Below are 21,325 nucleotides of genomic sequence, written 5' to 3' on the forward strand. Positions count from 1 at the left end.
AGGGATGAATACTGAATGATTTTATAATGTAGTAGGTTCATAGCTAGCTCATGAAAAGCTCATTTTCCTCAACTTCCCTGACCAGAAAACCTTTTCATCTAACTCTCCTCTTTCTTTAGTGATAAGGCAACACACAGAAAACACATCGTTTCCCACTATAGCCATAAGTTTGCAAATAGCCTAGACTTACTTCATCCTGAGAACTAGTAGAACATCCTATGCTTAGTGGACAAAGTTAGATACACTTATGTGTAAGTTTAGATATTTATGCTTAGTGAACAGCTTGCCTAAAATAGAAGTTTAATGAATACATTGTTCTGCTTCTCAAATGCCATGCATTCTCCATAAAGTAAATATTTTGCTTTTATGAAAAAGAGAATACTGTATAGGCAATTTTTGCTTAAAACATTCTGAACAACTAAATTTAACTTTAAGAAGTCTATGCTATTTTATTGCACCATCAGAGAACAGTTTGATAATCTACAAAGATTTTTTGTTTTTGGAAGTCAACTAAATACTTGTACACATAATCATAATTCTAGAGAAAAATGCAGTATAGCCCTCAATTTATAAAACTCCTTACAATTACGCATTACTGTAATTCTTGCATTAGACAACAGTGGTTGTGGCAGGACAAGGGAGAAGGAGAGCCCACGATTCATTTTCCTCTGAGGAACAAATACAAATATCTTAAACAAAGCTCGAGCTTCCATAAAGCCGGCATCATGAAGTTCTCACTTCTGTCAAGTGAGAAAAGCAAACTGGAGCTGGAGTCATATCCAACTTAACAGCTGAAACTACTAAACCATTAGTTATATATAGAAAGAAACCCACTCCTGGTTTTATCACTATAATGTATCCCCAGTGCTGCACACTGCGTTTATGCATTGGGTGTGGTAATGTTCCGTAAAGCAATTAGAATCAAAGGCTTCCTTCTCCAAGAAGGCCTGTCTGCAACAGATGGCAAGTGCTGTCTTTACCAACAGTCTTCACAGAGACACAGCTATACTCGTAGTTTAAGACGACTACTCCTCTGCTGTCAAGACGGAAGACATTGTAATATTAAGTGCTACTACTGAAATAAAAGTTGTGTAGCTCCAAGACTTTCAGATTTCCTCACCCTTCTACTCCTAACAGGTCCTAAGTTGTCATTATATTAAACTTCAAGCTTTTGATACAAGTAAAGGCTATGGAAACAAAAAAGTAACATTCCCATTTTTTTACTGAAAGTCAAACAAAAAAAAATGCCTTGAAGTTGCAGACTGAAGACTAAAATGTAGTATTGCAAGAAATGAGAAATTGTCTATTTACACACTTGTGTTATATCCAACGACAAAAGGCAATGTAAAGGATTTTTTAGAACAAATGTTGCTATTATTATTGAGCAAGTCAACCATGCTGTAAGCATGAAATAAGTCTGTCTATACTAACTAATTTTCAAAGCTCATAATATTTTGTTTTCACAGAAAACAGTAATTATAACAGTAACTGAGAGTCATTACAGAAGCTTCCATGCAAGCTCCATGTCAATGATATTCAACAACTGTTAAAAATAGTTTATATAGCTATTTCAATATTCATGATAAAATTATGTCCATTATTCTTGTCAAAAAGATACAGTCTTCTTGATGCATGCAGATTAAGTATGCCTTCAAACAGGGGAATTTAAACATTCACCCTCCAAAATCCAGTAAGATTTTGTGCTCTTCTGCAAATCAGTAAGTTTTACAGACTGTTTTGAAAATCTTCTTTGCTAGCTTCCTTACAAAAGCAGGCTGCAGAATCTAGTCTTCACTATTGTTCAGTGTGCCCTTTGGCAAGCAGTGGTACTTACCTATTGTTTTCTTGCATCTTGACATTTAAAAGGCCTAGAAAGATGCATGCCTATGATCTAGATAAAAAGCATTCAGAAAAAAAACATGCAATTGGATTTTCATACCTTCAGGCAATCAAGAGGCTTGCAAAATGTCCTGAAGGCCCCTCTACATGATTGCATGCTATGTACTCTACATAGAAGATATGAAAGTTATGTAGAAAGCATCTGTTTCACTGACAAATCCACACATTCTGAACCATCATCTATTTTTAAGTTTAAAAAGTAGGAAAAAAAACAGCAATTTCTTCTATCAAAAGACTCTGCATAGTTGTATCCTATCCAACATCAAAACAGGCTAGCAAATTCTGTAACAGCACAATCACACCTGGGCACAAAGACTACAGCAAATGACTACTGAATTTTGGATGCAGCAATTTGTAGTGAGTGTCTGAAAAACCTTAGGCATAACACAGTATTTTCAAAAAATTATATATATATATATATATATATATGCATTTATATATAGGTGTATGTGTGTGTGTATATATATATATATATATGTAGGTTTGGGGGTGCAGCTACCAAATGAATTGTTTACCTTAACTCGCACTAAGACTCAACAGAAAACACAGAAAGAGATTCACAACTATGATATGAATAGGTTTCACAGTAAAGCTGAAATTCTTCTGTAAACATTAACATCCATATTTGTCTTCTCTTTAAGGTCACCTGTTCCCATCTGGCCACTTATATCCTTCTCTCATCTAAAATCATTTATAAATACTACTTTCTGATGCTTCCCTTTCACTGTGATGATGCATAATACACACACACAAACTATACTGATTAGCGAATTGTAGCATAAACTAGCAACTTCTGCTGACTTGAGCTTTTGTAGGAACCAAGTGTGAACAAGCATGAAGGCTGGAGAGATGCTGATTTTTTTTTTTTTTTTTAACAAGTCCGTTCAGGACACTACAGAGGAGAGTCACCTCCCCTAACCTTAGGGGTCTGGCTCATGGGCAAATTGCACTGCTTTAGCTCAGGCTTGCTCTGAAGCCAGTAAGGGCTATATGCGAACCTAGAACAGGATTCATCTGATCTACTTTAAATGTCTGCTCTAGGATGAGATGAGTCACAGAAAGAACCCTTTTGTCTCCTTCCCTGCCTAGAAAGTCAAAGTCAAAGTTGCCCATACCAAAGACACCTAACATTAGGGAAGACTCATTTCCCTTAAGTGACAAAGTAATCTTTTATCTATAAACCAGCCACCGTTTGTTTAATCATTCAGATGAAAATTAGTTTCTCTATTGCATGTGTGCTTCTAAAAGCCATAATGAAACAGCTGTTTGACTGTGGGTTTTAAAACTGTGGAAGCAACAGAGGAACTAGGAAAACAGAACCTTCAGTTTAACCTTGTGGTTGAGTAGCAATAGAGAGACACAGCAGAGCTGTCTCGTTTCCCCCGAAGTAATACCAGCAAGAGATCTAAAACCACTTGCGTCAGGTAAGGCTAAACAGTTACATTGCCTCACAGCAGCAAAAATCTGAAGCTTGGATCTAGGTTAGCTCCCTTTATTCTTTTTCCCTGACCTATAAACATGGAAAACTCATACTATTTCTTCCAATCCTTGTACTGAAAGGGTAAAACCAGAAAGATTCTGTGGAAATAGTTTTATAAGCATATATTAACTTGTAATGTTCATTATTGCAAAATATCAGTGAAGCATGCTTGTAGGAGCAAAAGCCTGAGAAAATACTACAAGTGTATAAGCAAGAACACCCACAGTTAAGGAGAACAGTACATAAATCCTGAAGGGATTTTAAGAGGGATATTATAGGCTTCTTCCATACTACTCCAGAAACATGACAAGTTCATCTCAGATTTCTTGTCTTTCTTTTCTTCTTCTCTCTCCTCCTGCTTATTCAGCATTTCACACTTGCTTAGCAATAGATATCACTTGCTTAGTAAGAGACATCATTAAACATCAGTTAATGACACCCAGCTTTCTGAATATGGTATCGTGCAGTGTTAAAATACATTCTAAACAATATATTTTAATTACTGAGATACTGTTGATCTCCTCCCTCCTACTCATTCTCTCCCTGTTCTTTCATTTATCCTCAGATGACAAAAGCTGACTGCAGCAGAAGTTAGACAGGCTCATGTTAGCAAAATACTGAAAACAAACAGAACTCAACAGCAATGTTTATGCTTTAGGGTATATGAGACCAGGGAATCATAGGAGTTAAGAGCCCAGCTATTGCCAACTTATTTCACAATCCTCCGTTTGTGGAATATTCCTCTGAATTATCTGACATCACTCTTATTTTCAGATAACAGACAGAAGCAGATGAACACAGAGGATGATTTGTTCTACAAATTCTTATGCTTCTAAGAAGATTAAGTCCATAAAATACCACAACAGATGGACTGACATAGCAACTAAAAGCTTTTCTGTTTCCACTATGCGGCCACGTATTTTGGCAGTTCTATACCTGAGTTTCAGATAGACATTAACCAGTCACAGTGCATATTCTTGGTCAAGGGTAAATAATAATAATGAAAGTCTACTTGCCACTAGCGAGTATCATCTCACTCTCAAATGAAAAAAATAAAATAAGGAAGCATTCTGAAGGCCTCAAATTATCATCATGGGCCACAGTTTGTACCTATCATCAGGGACCAGGGAGAAACAGTGAAGGCAGAAACTCGTAATTCCTACTGCCCTACTAACATCCAGCTTCTCTCCTTTCAACTTCAGTTTGCATTCTCCTTCCCACAGGAAACTCTGAAGAATTAAGGTTTAGCAGCCACATCAAGTCATGCAAGGTATCCATCTGGTAACTACGAGTATGTTCTTATGAACGCTGATAGAGCTCCTCTCATACTATTTCCTAGATGTCTATAACTATTCTCCCATATATGCTCATAAAGAGCTTTAAGAGACTGAATGGGAGACAAATAGCACACGCCCTGTTTCTAGAGCAAGAGGAGAGTATTTATTTAGCTGCTTTAGACTGACTTTAACTACCAACCTGAGGTTTTTGTTGCTTAGGGGATTAAAAACAGATTTAAGCAGATTTAATTGTTGGTTTTACCAGAACTTATCACATTCATATAAAGGCACTGACTTAGTTACTTCCTTAACATTCCCTTTGCTAGCTGGTATTTTTCTCTTCTACACTACTTGGCTGATTTTTCACCTGTGCCAAGTACTGCAATTTACAAAAAAAAACAAAACAAAACAAAAAAAAACTTTATTTTCATTTGTTTTTGTCATACTATACCTTATTGAGTTTTCCAAGGGAAGATATAAGGTCTGCCCATTCACTTGATGATTCAAAGTTTCTCAAAGCTTTCTCAATTGCCGAAGAATAATTTCTATATCTGTAATCACCAGATAACTCCTGCTCCTCTGGATCCATCTTAGGTTCTCATAGCAAGGTAAAACTTCCTGGTAAACTAAGACACACGTAGAGTTATGAATGCTTAATAAATGCTTAAGTTCCAACAGAGGTAAGTTATTACAAGAGTGCAATATATGTGAAGAAATACTACAGGATCACAATAAACAAGTCATTTGATCGAATTTCAAAATGGAGTTAAAAATAGCTTTACAGACATGACTCCAACTCCACATTGCCTGTTTTTGTGGTTTGGTAGTCACATTCTCCTGTTTATGAAACATGCTTTTTCTTCCATGCATGTGGAACTCCCTGGAACAAGGGAGAGCAAACTATAAGGTCTCATTATCAACAGTCAAAGGCTGACAAGGACTTAGGAAGAAGTAAATGCTTTTCATATCCTTTCAAAACACTGTAGAGATGAAAAATCATCTGTAACAGTAGAATTTGAAACATTTCATATTAAAGCACAAGTTTTCAGAGGAATCCCATTAAAGGCCTCTCAGCCCACGGCAGAAGCTCTCAGAAGTCTGTATCTGTACTTGTCAAGCAGGTGCTTGAATTGTTTTCTTCCTTTACTTCACCAAAGGTATCAGTACTTCTTATAGGGAAGAAAACAAGTCTTACAGACCTGATTTTCTTTTGTCTGCAATGCACCTAAACTAAAACAAAACAAAACCCCAACATTTAAACTGCTTTAGAGCAGTAGGAAACAGGCCTGGTTGCGTTTTAAGTACTGGAAATCACACCTGCACTCTTATGCTACTTACGATACCTCTTCTCTCATAAGCTAGTTTCAAAATATTCTTTTACACAGATGCACAGGTCTACGAACTCCAAGTTATAGCAACTTGTGCTGCATCACTGAGACAGTAAAATCAATCCTATAACACCAATATTTTATGTTTCTAAAAAAGATTTTGTTTTGCATTTTGTTTCTTACAGTTGGGACACAAAAATAAGTCTATAAGTCCTTATATAAAGCAGCATTTTTAGAAAGAGCTCACCTCTCTCAGTTTCTAAGAAAATATCACCAACTGACTATTTATATATCCTCCATTAACTTCAAAACATAGCAATAACTACATCAGGACAAGGTTTTAGGAGCAAACTGGATGCAGTCAGAAAAGGAGAGTGAATTTAATGGCAGTTTTAAGCCATCTGCATTCCTTGATTGCAGGATTCATTTGTTGCTGGTATAAGCACTGGATGGTGTCCAGCCTACCATCACTCTATGAAGTGTATTGATTAAAAAAAAAAAAAAAATCAGCCTAGGCCTGATGGCATTTTATGTTTTGGGTTCAGGGTTTTTCTGGTGCCACAGGAAGCATTTCAAAACTTTCATCCAGACATATGCAGTACCTCATAGCAGAGAGAGAGGAGGAAAAAAAACACCCACTTGCAGAATAGACCCTTCCTCTGAGATACAGATAGCCCTAGTCCAGTAAGCTTAAGGAAGCCAACTCTCCCGCTTGCTTAACAAACTGTCAAACTTGCTATACACTCTCAGCGAAATAACTAGCAATCCATTGTAAATATTGCCCTAAAGCAGGCAGAGCAAGAAACTGAACTCTTATTTCCCTCATCTCACACGAGGACCTCAACCACTGGACTATTGGATTGTGTTTGTTTGCCTTAGATCAATGGTGCTAGGAAGTATCCTAATAGCTCTCTGCCAGGTTAAGAGCACTGCTATTTTATTAAGAGGTTTGAGGTTTGTCCAGATCAATTTAGTTTAGGTGCTTTGCTAACAGCAAGACAAACTTAAATATGTAAGTGTATATCGGCAAAGCCACCTATACAACAGGAAGGGCACCTAGATACTCCAAATACTGCATAAAAACCATATCCTAAAGTGTTCCAATGCCATTTGGGCTTGATCTGTGCACGTAAAGTCTAACTGGATTCCTGGGGGTAAGGTTTCTGTATCAGAGCATTGCACCCCCTGTTTTTGTTTTTGCTGTCGCAGGGGAACAAAACAAAACACCATGCAGCATTCAAAAAAAAAAAAATCAACAGTAAGAAAACAGCTCCCTTGGTCCAATTCTTAAGAAGTGATGTCGTGAAAAAATGGGTGAACAGCAGCTTCGCATCCAGAGGAGCCGCGCTGGATTTTAACAGCTTAGGTACACAAGCATCAATACCCATTATGCGGCTAGATATCAGCAGCTTTTAAATAAATAAATAAATAAATCGTAATTGGAAACAAACCAACAAAAAGCAGTTATTTTCTCTCCCCTGACCTTCCGGAGCCTCTTCCCACGCCTATATGGGCATCTCCCCAGCGCGCCGAGCCGCTGAGTCCCGCTGCCCTCCCTTGCCCGGCCCGTCAGAGCCCCCCGCGCCGGGACCCGCCGCTGCTCCGCTCACCTGCGGCGCGGTTCACCGCGGCCCCTGCGCCTCCTCCCTCCCTCCCTTCCTCCTTCGCAGGGGGCCCCAACGGCCGCGGGCAGCGCCCCCACCCCGCGCACCTCAGCGGCTCCCGGGCGCGGCGGCGGCTCCGCGGCGACGTGTCCGAGGGGGGGGGGGGGGGGGGGGGGCGGGTCCGCGGTCGCTATGGCAACACGAGGGCGCGAGCGCCCCGCCCGCTCCAGCCGGCGCCCGGGAGATACCATTGGGACGGGACGGGCGGGGGGGGAGCGCAGACACGCGGGGGAGGCCTCACCGGGTGTCCCCGCGCGGCGGCGGCTCCGGCCTTCTTCCCCCGCTGCCGAGGCGCTGCCGAGGCGCGGGAGGGACCGGGGAAGGAGCCGCCGCGCCCGTGGCGAGCGCCGCAGCCCGCGGGCGCCGCCCCCCGCGGGGCAATGGTGCGGCCCAACGGCTTGGCCCGCCGCCGAGGCGCCCCCTGGCGGTGGCGTCGCAGTGCCGCGGTCGCGGGCGGGAGCCCTCGGCTCTCCCGCCTGACAAGAATTTATATAATGTGGAAAGAAAAAATATGTTTTGAAGTAGAGAGGCTTGTGAACTTACATAACTTCAGCTTTTTCCTTTTTTTTTTTTTTTTGTTGTTGTTCTTTGCAGGCAGCTCCGGTAGTTCGGGGTGGCTGAAAAAAATAAAGAAACCCTCTGCACCCTGTCTTCCTCTCACCTTTTTTGGATCCTCAAGATGAGAGAGCAGAGGGTGGCTTTTCGGGTTGGTGATGTTTCATCAGTCATCTCCAGAAAATTATACGTTGACCTGCTCTCTTATTTTCTTGAGATCGTCTGTCTTTTCCCTTGCTAGCCAGGTTTTAGTAGTGTGATTTGTCACGCTGTTCTTTTAGCAAATAAAAGCTGCTGCCTGTAGTGACCAGCTGGTGGGGCTGCCTCATGCTCACCTCAGACAGGTCGAAAGGAGACGTGAAGCCAAGGCAGGCGCCTGCGAGTTGTCCCTTCACCCTCCAGCCGTGCATACCCAGAGCTGGAGCCAGTACCCAGGATAAAGCTTCCAGTGCTGGTCTGACTCCACCTAATGTTACCTTCCTATACAATCCTAGAAATTACTCACAAGCTTTTACATAGCCTGCGTGGCTATTGCAGGTTCCAGCCATTTGGGAAGTCAGTGTGTGCCCAAGGTCAGCATGTGCTCATGACGTCATATAAATCCAGAGAAGTGCGTGTGACACTTTTGTGCAATGTGCATGGCAAAATATGAAAACATTTTTCAGTGATTTACATCGTGTATGATCTTAGTCTTAAAAATCGAATCTTTATAAAGAGTGTGGCATTAAAGCAATCTGGGTCTTCAGTTTTAGTTGGGGCTTCCTCCTGATGCAACACATTGAACGTTTAAATATAGTGTTTCCCGTTGTTTAGATGTGAAAGTAATTACATTCAGTACGATGGGCATGACCTTAGTTTATATCTTTAAATTGCAATGTGATCACTTTTAAGTTTCAGTTTATAAATTTTAGTTTCATATAATTTTCAAAGACAGCAAAGAACTCGGATGCTTAATGGTGTCTAACAAGTGATGTGCATGTCCGTCCTAAAATATAGCATGTTGTTTAAGATACTTTTCTAATTAATTTCTGGGGGTCTGCTCTCTTTTTAGAAGTTGTTCTTGTCTTCCAGACTGTCTATTATTTGACTGTACCGGGTGTATATGGATGCATAATATATTCATGTCATTATGATTTCCACCTAACTTTTCAATCCACTTGCTGTTTTTACAACATGGCAGAGGTCTTCTAGAATTTCAAAGATATAGGCAGCCAGGTAGAAGAGAGAGATCCTGCTAGTCTCCCACTGAGGAACAGTGGCAGCACCACGTCAGTCGGTAGTAGGCATTGGAGACTCCTCAGTGAGAGATACCACAGAAGAGCTCGGCTGGTGGTAAGCTGTGTTGAAACCATGCGCCAAAACCAGGCAACCTCCAGACCAGTCAACTTGTTTAACTCTGGTGCTCATGAATCTGCTGCTTGATACATCATCTAAAAAATAACTCAGAATCTTTTTTTTTTTTTAATCAGAATTTATGCTAATTGAAAGTATGCTTATAATACCAAGCATTGAGGACTTCATACCAGGAATTAGCCCGGTTTGCTACATGCACCACTGCAGCACTGCCAGGATCCCAAGGGCATCCTAGTCCTTGGAATTGGATCAAGCAGTAGATTTATTTATGCAGTTACCTCTGGAGATGGCCTGGCTACATTACAATTAATGAGCGTTCACATCACCTTTCATGTGAGATAGATATAAATGCGTTTGTTTCTCACTAGAAAAGTCTATTTTATCTACTACAATGGTGTAGCACTTGTCAGATTTTTTTTTTAAGAAATATCCCTCCTATTTTCCAGTGTTAAATTTCTACCATGAAAGTGTACAACATTTACATTAGTTACATTAGTACTGAAATGTACTGCTTTCGTTCGGGTACTATTTGTTCAGAGATATCAGTGCTGTGAATAGCCAACCTTGTGAAGCAGTGTGTAGACAATAAAAACTGGCCTCCAAGGCTAGAACTTGGTCCAGCTGGCAGTTTCATTTACTGTCCACTCCAAAATGAAGTCTTCCCAGAATAAAAAGGAAAACTGAAAAAAAAAAATCCAATGTAAAATACCATTGTTTCTGCTACTCTTTTTTTTCATTGTTTGAGATTAAACGTTAAAAAGGGCTGATGTGAGATGAGGTTTCAGTTGTGTTTTGTATTTAAATGTTTCAAGTAATACTGAATGGCCATATTATCTAATTTTCTAATTAGATACCTAATTTATAGATACCTAAACTCCACAGCATTAAAAGTCAGGCACTGCCTGTATGTTGGGTGGTCCTACTTTAAGTGCTGGCTTCAATTAAAATTATCTATGGATGTAAATAAATTTGCAGGGTTCTTGTCATCTTTGTCACGCATGTAGAAAAACAATGAAATAGACCATTTAAGAAGAACAATAGTTGTTAACTTATCTATATTTTCTGCGCATTTCGGTTAAGTTGACCTCAGAGCCTGCAGGTGCCCGTGTGGAGCAGTTTTAAAGGGCTGAATGCGCCGCACTCCATCTTGCTGCCCTCTTTACTGCTGGGACCATATGGTGACAGAAGCACGGTGCTCACTGCAGGGCAGCCTGATAGAAACCATCTGGCTCTGATCCACTTCCAACGCTGGAGGGTTTAGAGCAGACCAGTTGCCTTCCTGCTTGCTCCCATACTTTTGATCACTGGCTTTCCCAAGCATGGCTCTGCAGAACAGCACACTCAGATCCCTGCACTCCTCCTTGAGAAAGCCCTGTAGGCCCTGCTGTTTCTATCCAAACGATGCAGGGGCAGACACTGCTTCCATTCCCAGTGTTTTGCTGCTGAGGCCTGACCACATCACACACAAGCTTTGGCATCCCAAAGAAACGGCCTCCCCTGAGCTCTCACAATTGTGAATCCACTTCCCTTATTGTCTAAAATCATCACAGCTACTGCACTGCCAGACATTTTCTTTGGCTAATAAATTCCAAAATGAAAATGGTAGTGATATCCTCGATAAAGAAAAGCAGTAAATCATGTAAAGGGTTTACGGAATAGAACAGACTGTTATTACTTCATCTCTTCCCTAAGACTTTCCTTAAACTTTATACAATACCTGTTCTGCAAGAGTGCCAGAATCTGGAAGCAACAAAACACTGCAGACAGAAAGGACATGGGACAGAAGCAAGGAGGCAGCTTTTAAAACAGAACCAACCAAGCCACATGGCAGAACAATACAAGCCCTGTCCAGCAACGCAGCCTGCCTACCGTGCAGCCTGCACAGCCCATTCCCTGTCCTGTTCCCTGCCTTCTGCACTCCACAAACAGCTATGCCCTACTGCGAGCCAGGAACAGCCCCAGCATCATTTCCAGCTTCCAGACTTTCAATCCAGACTTCTGTGAAAGTCTGGAGAGGGGTTCGGTTGGGAAGTTCATGCATGCAGACTACAAGTACACACGGCTTTTGAAATTTAGTGACCCAAACAGTGTTTCAAATATGAAGAAGTAGGTTTCATTTTCCACTGATGAATTACATCTTTTAAAATAGCATACAAACTACTACTAAACCAGAACAACTCAGTTTTATTTTGCCAAGGTATCAGTAACTACACGTAGAAGAGCAAATCAAAACCATGCTCTGTTCTGCTGTACATCAGACCAGTAGCCAAGTTTCTACTGATGTGTTTGCTTTTGGAGCTATGATACTGCAAGCAGTCTGCTTGTAGTACATAAAATGCCTAAAAAGCTTTAGGCAGGGATTATGTAATTGATATCACTTGTCCTTAAATTTTGGGCACCAGTAAGACTTTTTTTTCCCTCATTGAAAATAGCTTAACATGAGAGCTCCAGGGCAGTGCTCATCCACCTCTTTGCTAGCTGTGGGATAGTTCTGCCATCTTAATAAAAACAATAGCTACTCTATCCTTAAAAAGATCAGCTAATAATCACCCCTTTGTGCTGTGTTGATTACTTATATATATATATATAATATACAATGCTTTTTGACCTAAGGATCCCTGAACACAGAAACCAATGAAAACCACAGTTGACCTCACTACTCTGGCATCATCTCTTGATTGTTGGTTAAGAATTAACAGCCTTTTACCAAAATGACAGATTTATGTGCAATTGTTTCCTGCTCCTCCACCAACTCCCAGCCCAAGGAAGAGGGTAGCAGCCTCCTCTTGCAGAGGGCAGGTTGTGGAGAGGAGCAAGCTGCCTGACTGGAGCCTGGCAGTGGCTGAAGCCTGCTCAGTTCCTGCTCCCTGCTGCAGCCCAAGGCCACTGTCTTCAGCACTTTCAGCTGAAGCCCTGGCTAGTTAATGCTCCTCCTTGCCTCACGCTTATGTGTAATACCAGCTTTCACTAAAAGAGAGACAAAAAAGGATAAGGCCTTCTCAACAAACCCAATGTTTGCAGATAAAAGTATGAAAGGAAGACACAGCCTTACTTTAAGCCATATTCCCTGCTGAGCTCATAATCTGCAACCCTGGAGTTGGTGACATTGCAAGCCAGGATGTCAGTTTTGAACCCTGCTCTTCTATAGCTTGTCACTGCTTGATGGGTCAGCAAACTCTTAAAATGGTACAGGACTAAATGAATTTAACTGTCATTCAACACATCAGAAATCCCATGGAGAAGTGGGCCTAAACATATTTAGGCTAAGTACACTGAGCCACAACTTTTTTAAAACAAAACAAAAAACAAACAAACAAAAAAACACAAACACATGGAAACATGGAAAGACACTTTGATTTCACTAGTGTTCCACAGAGATACAGGCATATATCTGATCTCCTGCCCAAGGAACAACTTGAAATTCTCTGGTAGCCTGTCAAGGTTAATAACTTGAAATGCAGCCATTGAAATTTAGAACAAAAAGCAAAGTTTGGTGTGGTCCATATCATTGCTTTCCCTGCTTATGTTTTTGCATGAGTACTAAAACATTCACAGTTCACTTTCTCTACTACATGGGCAGCACTTAATCCAGATTTTTAATACAGAAACTTTCAATTCTGAAATAAATGAACTGCAAGTCTTAGAATAGTTCAGTAAAATAGTTTGTAGTTAAATTTCTCTTTATATATTCTGAACATCATGCATTCCAGCAACAAATCTAGGTACAGAAAATGTAGAGATATGTTCAAACAAACATTACAGGTTTAGTATTAGGATAAGCCAGTTGTACAAATGTAAAATAGCAAGCAATGTTTTTATATACACTTGTTTATATAGACATCAATAAAGTCAATACATTATTTATTCTGTTAATGATACATCATTGATATTTTTGCTTTTACCTAATTCTATTTTGCAATAGTAAGGAGTGTCTATAAAGCAATGATCCTGTTCTAGTCTTATCAACCTTCTCCCAAATTGGTCAGACTGTAGCAAAGTGAGAAATCTCCAACACTTAAGACAAAACCCCTAACCTGCCCCCCCCTCCAAAAAAAAAAAAAAAAAAGGCAAATATTGTCCCCAAAAAGATGTATTGAACTGAAAAAGAGTAAGGCAATTGCCTCCTCCTCCCAACTCCGCATCAGATGTAGGCTGTTTCAAAGGAGTGAGAGAAGGGCTATCCATGATTTAATCAAGAATAAATTCAGGTAAAACAAGGTCAAGTGCATCTACATTAGGGCAACACCCCATTAATTCATATGACTTGGGCTGCAGCATCCACAAATTGGATTTCTGGCAGCATTGCCAATAGACACACTGTGTCCCAGACACTGCTGCGCGCTGGGAAGCGTGCCCTCATGTGGTTCTGATCCTGGAGAAGTAGCAAACCTAGCCCTCACCACAATGACAACTGCCCTGGGGCTGCTGTGGCAGGACGAGACTGCACTGGGTTAGCTGCCCAGCCAAGACCCTGCCCAGCCAAGACAGTCTAAGCCACGCTGACGCTACTACTTGTACGTGGCTCCACACATAAGCTCACCAGGATCGAACAGTTTTGTCACTAACAAACTGGCCATGAGGACGATCAGCATCTGCAGGCAAAAGCGCCAAGTAAACTGGGGTCTCAGCCCCTTCATCTGGTGATTTAGGGGCTTTAGGACCTGCCATGTCTGTTCTCACCCACCCTGGACAGCAGGCATTGATAAGGATGTGGTCACCTTTCCTTTTCTCATTTATCATCCGTGCTTGAATCCTGGACAAGACTGTGACACCAATTTTGGACACCCCATAGGCAGTATTTGGCCAGCCCTCCTTCTTATGTGTGTTGTTCTTGGTATCTTCCACAAATTTGGTCATGAGCTTCACTAACTCTTCCTCGGTGATTGTGTCACTGCGAAACTTCTGCTGAAGCTCTTTGCTGCAATTTGCCAGGGATGAGATACTTGCAACACTAGAGACATTCACCACTCTGCCTGATAAAAGAAGAGACAGAAGAGTAATTGATCACTTTACACACTCTAAACAAGCTAGGGCACTGAAGTGAGCTTGTTGAACATTTATATAGTCACTACTTATGGGCCTACCCATAAAACATTTCACATGGACTGTTTTGCAGAGCCTCTGGAAGATCACAGTTCACTGAATGTCAAATATTTCCAGTGAATTCCAATGCAAAAGGTAATTTAAGGAGCAAAACTGCAAAATCTCTCTATCAAAGAGAAGGTGTGCTTCCATGAAATATCCTTTTGCAGTCTACAGGCATATTTATAGTACTAAATGGTTTTCTCAGTAACAGCTGCTAGACTTTAAATACAATCTTGACTTTCTGGTGCGAAAGCTTTCTCACTTTTGCAGAAGTCTGAATAAAGTGCTACAAGAACGTACCCCAAAAGGCAGAAGAATACAGAATTCAGCAAAAGTAGTCTGGGTACTAAAGCAGAGAGCCCATCAGCTTGGATGCTGACTACCTGCTGATTTACAGATCTTGGCATGCAAACTGCAGTGTACTATCCATCTCGCACCATTTTAGCACAGACGGGTCTATCAGCTGGTCAGTAAACTACTACTCTTCTCTACAACTGTTACACTGCTAATTTTAATACAATTTAAACATTAACACAGACTATATTTTATGTAGAGCAGCAAAAACTTATACATACATATGCATGCAAAGATCTGTTAATCACAAGTCTTGAAAATACTTGCATTAAAAACAAAGAAAACCCCAATCTTTAAACTTAACTGGGGCTTTGAACAAAATATCCCTCTCAAATTATCTGAGATATATCAGCAGGAATCCAGGGCATTTCAGTGCTCCAAGGTTAGGAAAACAGCAGCATTCTGTGTAAGACTGTAGTCTGACCAATACAGATTATTTGCATATTGCTAGCACCTTCTGCTAGCATACTGATACTTATCAATAACACATCTATTGATACTTGCAAACGCTAAATGCAAGCCAGAGGCCACAACTCTAGACATAAACCAACAAGCCTGCAGAGCAGGTTTCTACAGTAGCTATGAGAACAAAAATGTCACATCAAACTCAAGTGATAGAAATTCTATTTTTAGGTATTTCCTTATGTTACCTGCATCCTCAAAATGTCCTTTCTTAACTAAGAACTCTTTATGTAGACAGATGTCATAGATAGAACACAGAAAAGTTTCCTACTTCTTCTTAAGGGTGCCATAAGAATTCCACTCCAGAACAGAAGAACGGGACTGGACAAAAAGCAGACTTCCATATATACACACATATATGTACATACACAAGAGAGAACATTTGCAATAAGAAATCCCACAAACTATTTTCTTATCTACAATGTACCAAGGTATCTCTTACGGGACAGTATACTTCTGAGATAGCAAAATCCTGTCCTATATAATGAGCAGCAAAGTTCACATAAAATCTTCTCTACGGTAAGTAGAGAAACTTCTCTACGGTAAGCGTAACCGAACACTTACCATAAGGCTTCACAAGAGGCAACAATTCTGTACAAACATTCCTGGTTCCAAAAAAGTTAGTCTTCAGTGTAACCTCTGCTTGGACTGCAAACGGAGCAGGATCAAGAACTTTTTGTAAGAGATGGCAACAAGGAAAGGAAGGGGAAAAAAAAAAAGAAAACTGTTAAAATACTGTTTGGAAAGAAGTTACAGAACTACTGAAAACCAAAAGTTTATCTTAGTTCTTTATTTTTTATTAATTAGAAAAATGACACTTGAGCAATTGAAATATACGGACAAAAAAATCACTATCATTTTTAATGAAAAATCTAGCTATGTAAAACTATTTTAATTACAGGCCAGTGATGTTTTTACCTCTTCTTAGCTGAAGATTTTAACCTGGGCAGGGAGAGAAGGGGAAAATCAGATGCAGAGGCAAGATTTTGTGCAGTCTGAAGGAAAAAAAAAAAAAAAACAAGCAAACAAAAAAAAAACACAAAGAAAAACAGACACACACAAAACATACACAAAGCAGTAAACATGTTCCATAATTCATCTCCCTGAGCTGGCAGGACTGTGCTGACAACAGTGAAAGAGCAGGCACTAGTGGCTAGGAAAGAGAAGGGAGCTGACTGAGGCCAGTGTAATTGGACCACAGAACTGCACTGATTTCACAAGACAACACTGACAGCTTACCAACATCAAAAGCAGGGCAGGATGTGCCATCAACTGACAAACTGGCTCAGCAAGAAAGCCATATGCCAAGGCTCCTCCACGATAAGGGTAAAGCAAGAGCTACAAAGTGACAGGATTGCTCTTCATCTGCTACAGATTCAATCTGTGCGATGATAAAGGCCACCTGCATAGATTAGACAGGTCTCCACTTGTCTGAACATATCTCAGTCCTGCATCAACTTGGGAAAGAAAAAAAAAAAAAAAAAAAAGCAATGACAGGTCATTCAGTATTCAATTTAATTGTGTTTTTACTGCAAAACACAGCTTTAATTACCAACTTGTCTACTCTCTTGAGCAACAGGCAGTCCATCAAAGGCTGCAACACCTTGCATTTAAACCTGAGACATAGACCAGGTCATGATCTACTTATTGCAAGAGCTACAACAGCTGAAGGGACAAAAAAACCTAAACCTCAGACAATACTGAACTCCTGCTTTCACACCCACTCAGCAACATATATGCCTCCCTACAACCCAAAGACCTGCTCATTTGTCTAACCAGATATATTGCTTATAACATCTCACTGATCTGATCTCCCTAGGCTTAGGGAGCATTAGGACAGTTTTGACAGCTTCGCTCAAAAAGCAATCCCAAGCACATCCCCATTTTGGGCAGGAGCTTTTTTGCTGGCCTAAGGATTTTGCTGGGTTATACGTACAGCAGCAGAAATACAATAAGCTGACAATTTAATGACAAATGTAATGTCAGTAATAACATACTACAATAAAGAAAGAAAAGCATGAAGTCTGAGATGCAAGCACAAACTTGGGAAGGCAGAAAGCAAACCTGGATAGAAATGCGAATCTTAGAAGCTAGAGTGAAAGCCAGAGAATAAGATAAGCAACACAGCCAGCTGTATGTAAGCCCTTCAGCCTTAGTGCTAGATACTTAATGCAGTACTAGTTACAACTGGCTCTTCTTTCACCTTCTTAACTGTATCACCTACTGCTGACAAACAGCAAGATGTCAGTCTGAAGAAAGTCTAAGCTAAACACCTGCAGGTAACTTCCAAATAGAAAAATCTATGATGTTGTAAAGGAAGCAACAAGACCTCCACTGCTCACCATACTTCACTTGTCTATCTGTTCAATTCCTACCCAAGAGGAAGTCAGCCAGTTACTAAAGCTTCACAGAGGAGCTCTTGCAAACCCCGCTGCAGCAACTGCAGGAGTTTCTCTTTCAGCTGTCCAGGGATTCAACTGCTGGTGACGGCCCAGTCTTGCTCAAACTCACTGCCACAAGCAGGCTGAGCTAGGGCCCTGATACAAATCAAATACTGGCCTGAGCGCCTGCAGGTTTTTGGAAGCATATGCTTAAACAGCTATACAATCTCTTCGCTACTGCTGCAAGGTTTTAGCATCTCACTGTCACAAGCTCATCTTAAGAGCTCAACTATGTTAAGAGTTCGGCTCTCTAGGGCCTACCTTTAACATTTGTGTATGGTGCTTTGCAGCAAGACTACTGAGTGACTGAAATTAGGAGCGGCTGCACTTCAAACACACAAAGAGCTCCATTTTTAGCACTGTGTGGGGCTTGATCCACATTACCCGCGAGACCTCCCTAGTTCATGCTATAATTCATATCCTAGTTGGAGATCAGGCAAAGAAATTCAAAACAAAACAAACAAATGAAAAAGTTTCCATCTACCCCTCTCTGAATATATGAGAAGAATAAATTTCCACTGACACAGAAATGAATTGTTAATTGGTCATGCTCAAGATCTGCTCCCTCTGGAGCTAACACGATTCTCCACTTGTTTTTGGGACCACCTCTGAGGCAAATGCACTCTTCTACCTCACAGTTGTTGTGCCTCCCTTACTTTCTCAACCTTCTTTTCTGCTAGAGAATGAAGTAGTTAATTCTTACTCAGGACTGTGGCTCAGCAGGATTTAGGTTAACTGCTTTGCTGGTAACTGAATGGCCTAAGGAAGTCAAAGATAGGTTAAAATGTTAAGAAAACAGAGGCCTGAAGGTTCTTTTTTTAACAGCTGTAATCCTTGAGCAACACAGTAGCCAGGAGGCTTGCAGAAAAGTAAAAGGGCTGGGCAGAAGAGAGAAGACATAAATCCCAGAGGAGCATGGCTGATATTTGTGCAGATGAGTTCCCATGGGCCTAGCGAAACTCACTGGCACAGAGGCAATAAACCCAACCCTGCACATATGCTGACTGTGCACCTAAATTATTTTCATGCTAGGTACACAAAGCAATTGCCACCATCCAGGGAAACATTTTCACATGCACGTTTGGATCATGAGATGCTAACGGAAGAGACACTTGACCTCACCCTCTTGCTCTGCTTGAGAAGGCATGCAACCTGTCCAGGCAAAAAGATAGTATGCCACTGGCACAAATGATCCGCATAAGAAATTTCAGAAAATCTTTCATGCCTCTATTATCTTTCTTCACACAACTTTATAGTACATAGAACCTTCCCAGACAATCAGCTTCTTACCTTTGAAAGCAATCCCTGCATTGTTAACCAGCACATTCAGCCCTCCGTATTTCTCCTTAAGGAAGTCACGGAGAGCTCTGATGCTCTGCAGATCATCGATATCCAATTGGTGGAAGAAAGGATGCAGCCCTTCCTCCTGCAGCTTTGCCATGGCTGCCTGCCCTCTGCCAGGGTCTCGAGCTGTCAGGTACACATCCCCCTGGAACTGCTTGCAGAGAGCCCGCACGATTGCAAATCCAATCCCTTTGTTAGCCCCTGTCACCACGGCCACCGGGGTGCTGGACATTTTCTCTGAACGTATGCTAAAGTTAGACTAACTGTAATAGAAATGAAGAAAATTTCACCTTGTATTAGGCAAAGGTAGAGGTTTGATAAAGGATTAAAATGTTTTCCTAAAGTTACTATTTAGAATTCCATTTTGAATTATATTAGGGGGTAGGGAAGGGGCCTCAGAAAAGCAGAGGAGTGGCCTAAACCCCAAGTGCCAGGTAAGAGATTTAGTTTTAGCATTTCCAGAAGGAAACAGTGGTGCGTGTATCGACTACAGGATTCTTTCTCCTTAAGATTTCTTGCTTTAACCACAATACACACTTAATAAAATTGCTATTTTTCTCACAGAGGTGGCATGCTTAAAGAAGTTTTGTTTTCCCCATAACAAACAAACAAGTAAACCATTGTTTTGTTCACTTTCGACTCAACTCCCCCCTCCAGATTAGTTTGTAGTCAGCCACGAGCAGGCGGGTGCGAGCAAGAAGCCTTAAGCAGCTGGGAAAGGCACACGTGAAAGCTACGAGGCCGGGCAACGCCTGCCCTGCTACCGAACAGCCTCACCAAAGCAGCCTCCCTCTCCCTCTCCCTTCCCGGCTCGCCATGACGTCCCGATTTCGTCGCAAACTGACACGCTTTACTTTCTCCCAGCTCCCCGGCGCCCGTTTTCCTTCTTAACGGGCAAGACCCAGCTAAGCCCAGGGGGCTCCGACAGCTGATGGGCTCCGCGACCGGGGGACCAACCGACCGACCGACAGATTCTTCCCTCCCATGGCCGCAAAGGCAGGGCCGTGTGTGGGGGTGACAGGGACCCCACCCACCTGCAGCCCTACGCAGCCCCGGCCGCCCCACAACCCCGGAGGAGGCGACGAACCCACCGGCCACAGGCGGGAGAGCGCAGCTAAGATGGCGCCCGCAGAGCCCCCGCCCCCCGCGGGGCGGGCAACGGTCGGGGGCGGGAAACGGCCGCCGCCGCCGGGGGACAACGGCTGGGAGCGGAGGGCGCTGCGTCCGGGTGGGCCGCGCTCGGCGGGGAACCGCCTTGCCGAGGCTCCATCTCTTACCGCTCCGGCGTCGTCTTGGCTTCCTTCAGTCGGAGGTGGCCCTGCCTTGGGAGGAAGGTTCGTCACTGTGTGGCGTGGCGAGGCTGACGCGCTATTTATAGGCTTTGAGTTTGACCCGTGCGATGCTCGGAGTGGCTGTATATGCCTTTTTTTTCCTATTCTTCTTTTTTTCTTTCTTTTTTTTTTGCTGATCTCATGCTGCAGTGGCAAAATGGTATCTTTTTTGCTGATCCTATGCCCGTTTCTTGCCATGCTGGTTGTAGCCGGTAACGCTGGCTCCTCCTGGTGAGCCCTGGCGATGCAGTGAGAGGCCTTGTCCGGGGACGCTAAAACGTCCTGCTTTCCTGTGCAGTTCCCCCCTTTGGCACCCACGTACACATTGAATGAACACGAGTCATGTTTGACTACCTGAGCTGCAGTGTTATTGTAGCAGATGATACTGGGTTTTGTGATCATGTATGCGTGGGCTTTGGTGTTTTGCACATAGACCCCATTTTGTCCCCATTCTGCTATACTTGTTAGAAGAAATAGACTACAGAGGCTGCATATGCCAGTTAATTTTCAAAAACTGTAGTACATTCTCTGTTTGAAAAATGCCTTAATTCTGTGTACATAAACACCACTATTTCTTTTCCTGTAGAGGACTATGGCCAAGATGATGGTAAAACCTTCTTTTCTTCCTTCACCTCATCATTCACCTTCGTTTAAAGGCTTGCTTATAGAATATTTTCTAACCTTTAAAGAACAGTGTGTGTAATAGTAACATTTTAAATAGGTAGCAATCTGATTTCTATAGCTGAGATTTT

The 21,325-nt window shown here is 41.8% G+C and overlaps 2 protein-coding genes across 2 annotated transcripts in view; both read right to left on the reverse strand.

Annotated features, from left to right (window-relative positions):
* The window catches only part of DOP1B (DOP1 leucine zipper like protein B), a 43,197-nt gene extending 37,919 nt beyond the window's left edge, over positions 1-5,278 (reverse strand). The window contains exon 1 of the mRNA XM_088523360.1: positions 5,108-5,278. Coding sequence (XP_088379486.1) covers positions 5,108-5,245 — 138 coding nt within the window. The 5' untranslated portion in view covers positions 5,246-5,278. The remainder of the gene's footprint in view (positions 1-5,107) is intronic.
* An 8,779-nt stretch (positions 5,279-14,057) lies between these two features.
* Positions 14,058-19,502, reverse strand: LOC104573444 (carbonyl reductase [NADPH] 1). The gene is made up of 3 exons (XM_010220641.2): positions 19,189-19,502; positions 16,022-16,129; positions 14,058-14,529 (listed from the first exon to the last, which is right to left on the reverse strand). Exons 1-3 carry the CDS (start codon positions 19,472-19,474, stop codon positions 14,093-14,095), a joined length of 831 nt encoding a protein of 276 aa, XP_010218943.2. The 5' UTR covers positions 19,475-19,502; the 3' UTR covers positions 14,058-14,092.
* Between the last annotated feature and the right edge of the window lie 1,823 nt (positions 19,503-21,325).

This window comes from Tinamus guttatus, unplaced genomic scaffold, assembly GCF_059628265.1.
Source record: "Tinamus guttatus ecotype Peru unplaced genomic scaffold, ASM5962826v1 Tinamus_guttatus_pri_ptg000013l, whole genome shotgun sequence".
In the NCBI taxonomy this organism is placed as follows: Eukaryota; Metazoa; Chordata; class Aves; order Tinamiformes; family Tinamidae; genus Tinamus; species Tinamus guttatus.

Coding starts and splice junctions, on each gene's coding strand:
- LOC104573444 (XM_010220641.2), bottom strand. CDS start 19,474: ATGTCCAGCACCCCGGTGGCCGTGGTGACAGGGGCTAACAAAGGGATT. Junction 16,130..19,188: donor TGCAGGGATTGCTTTCAAAG/GTAAGAAGCTGA, acceptor TCTTACAAAAAG/TTCTTGATCCTGCTCCGTTT. Junction 14,530..16,021: donor GCCTCTTGTGAAGCCTTATG/GTAAGTGTTCGG, acceptor TTCTTTTATCAG/GCAGAGTGGTGAATGTCTCT.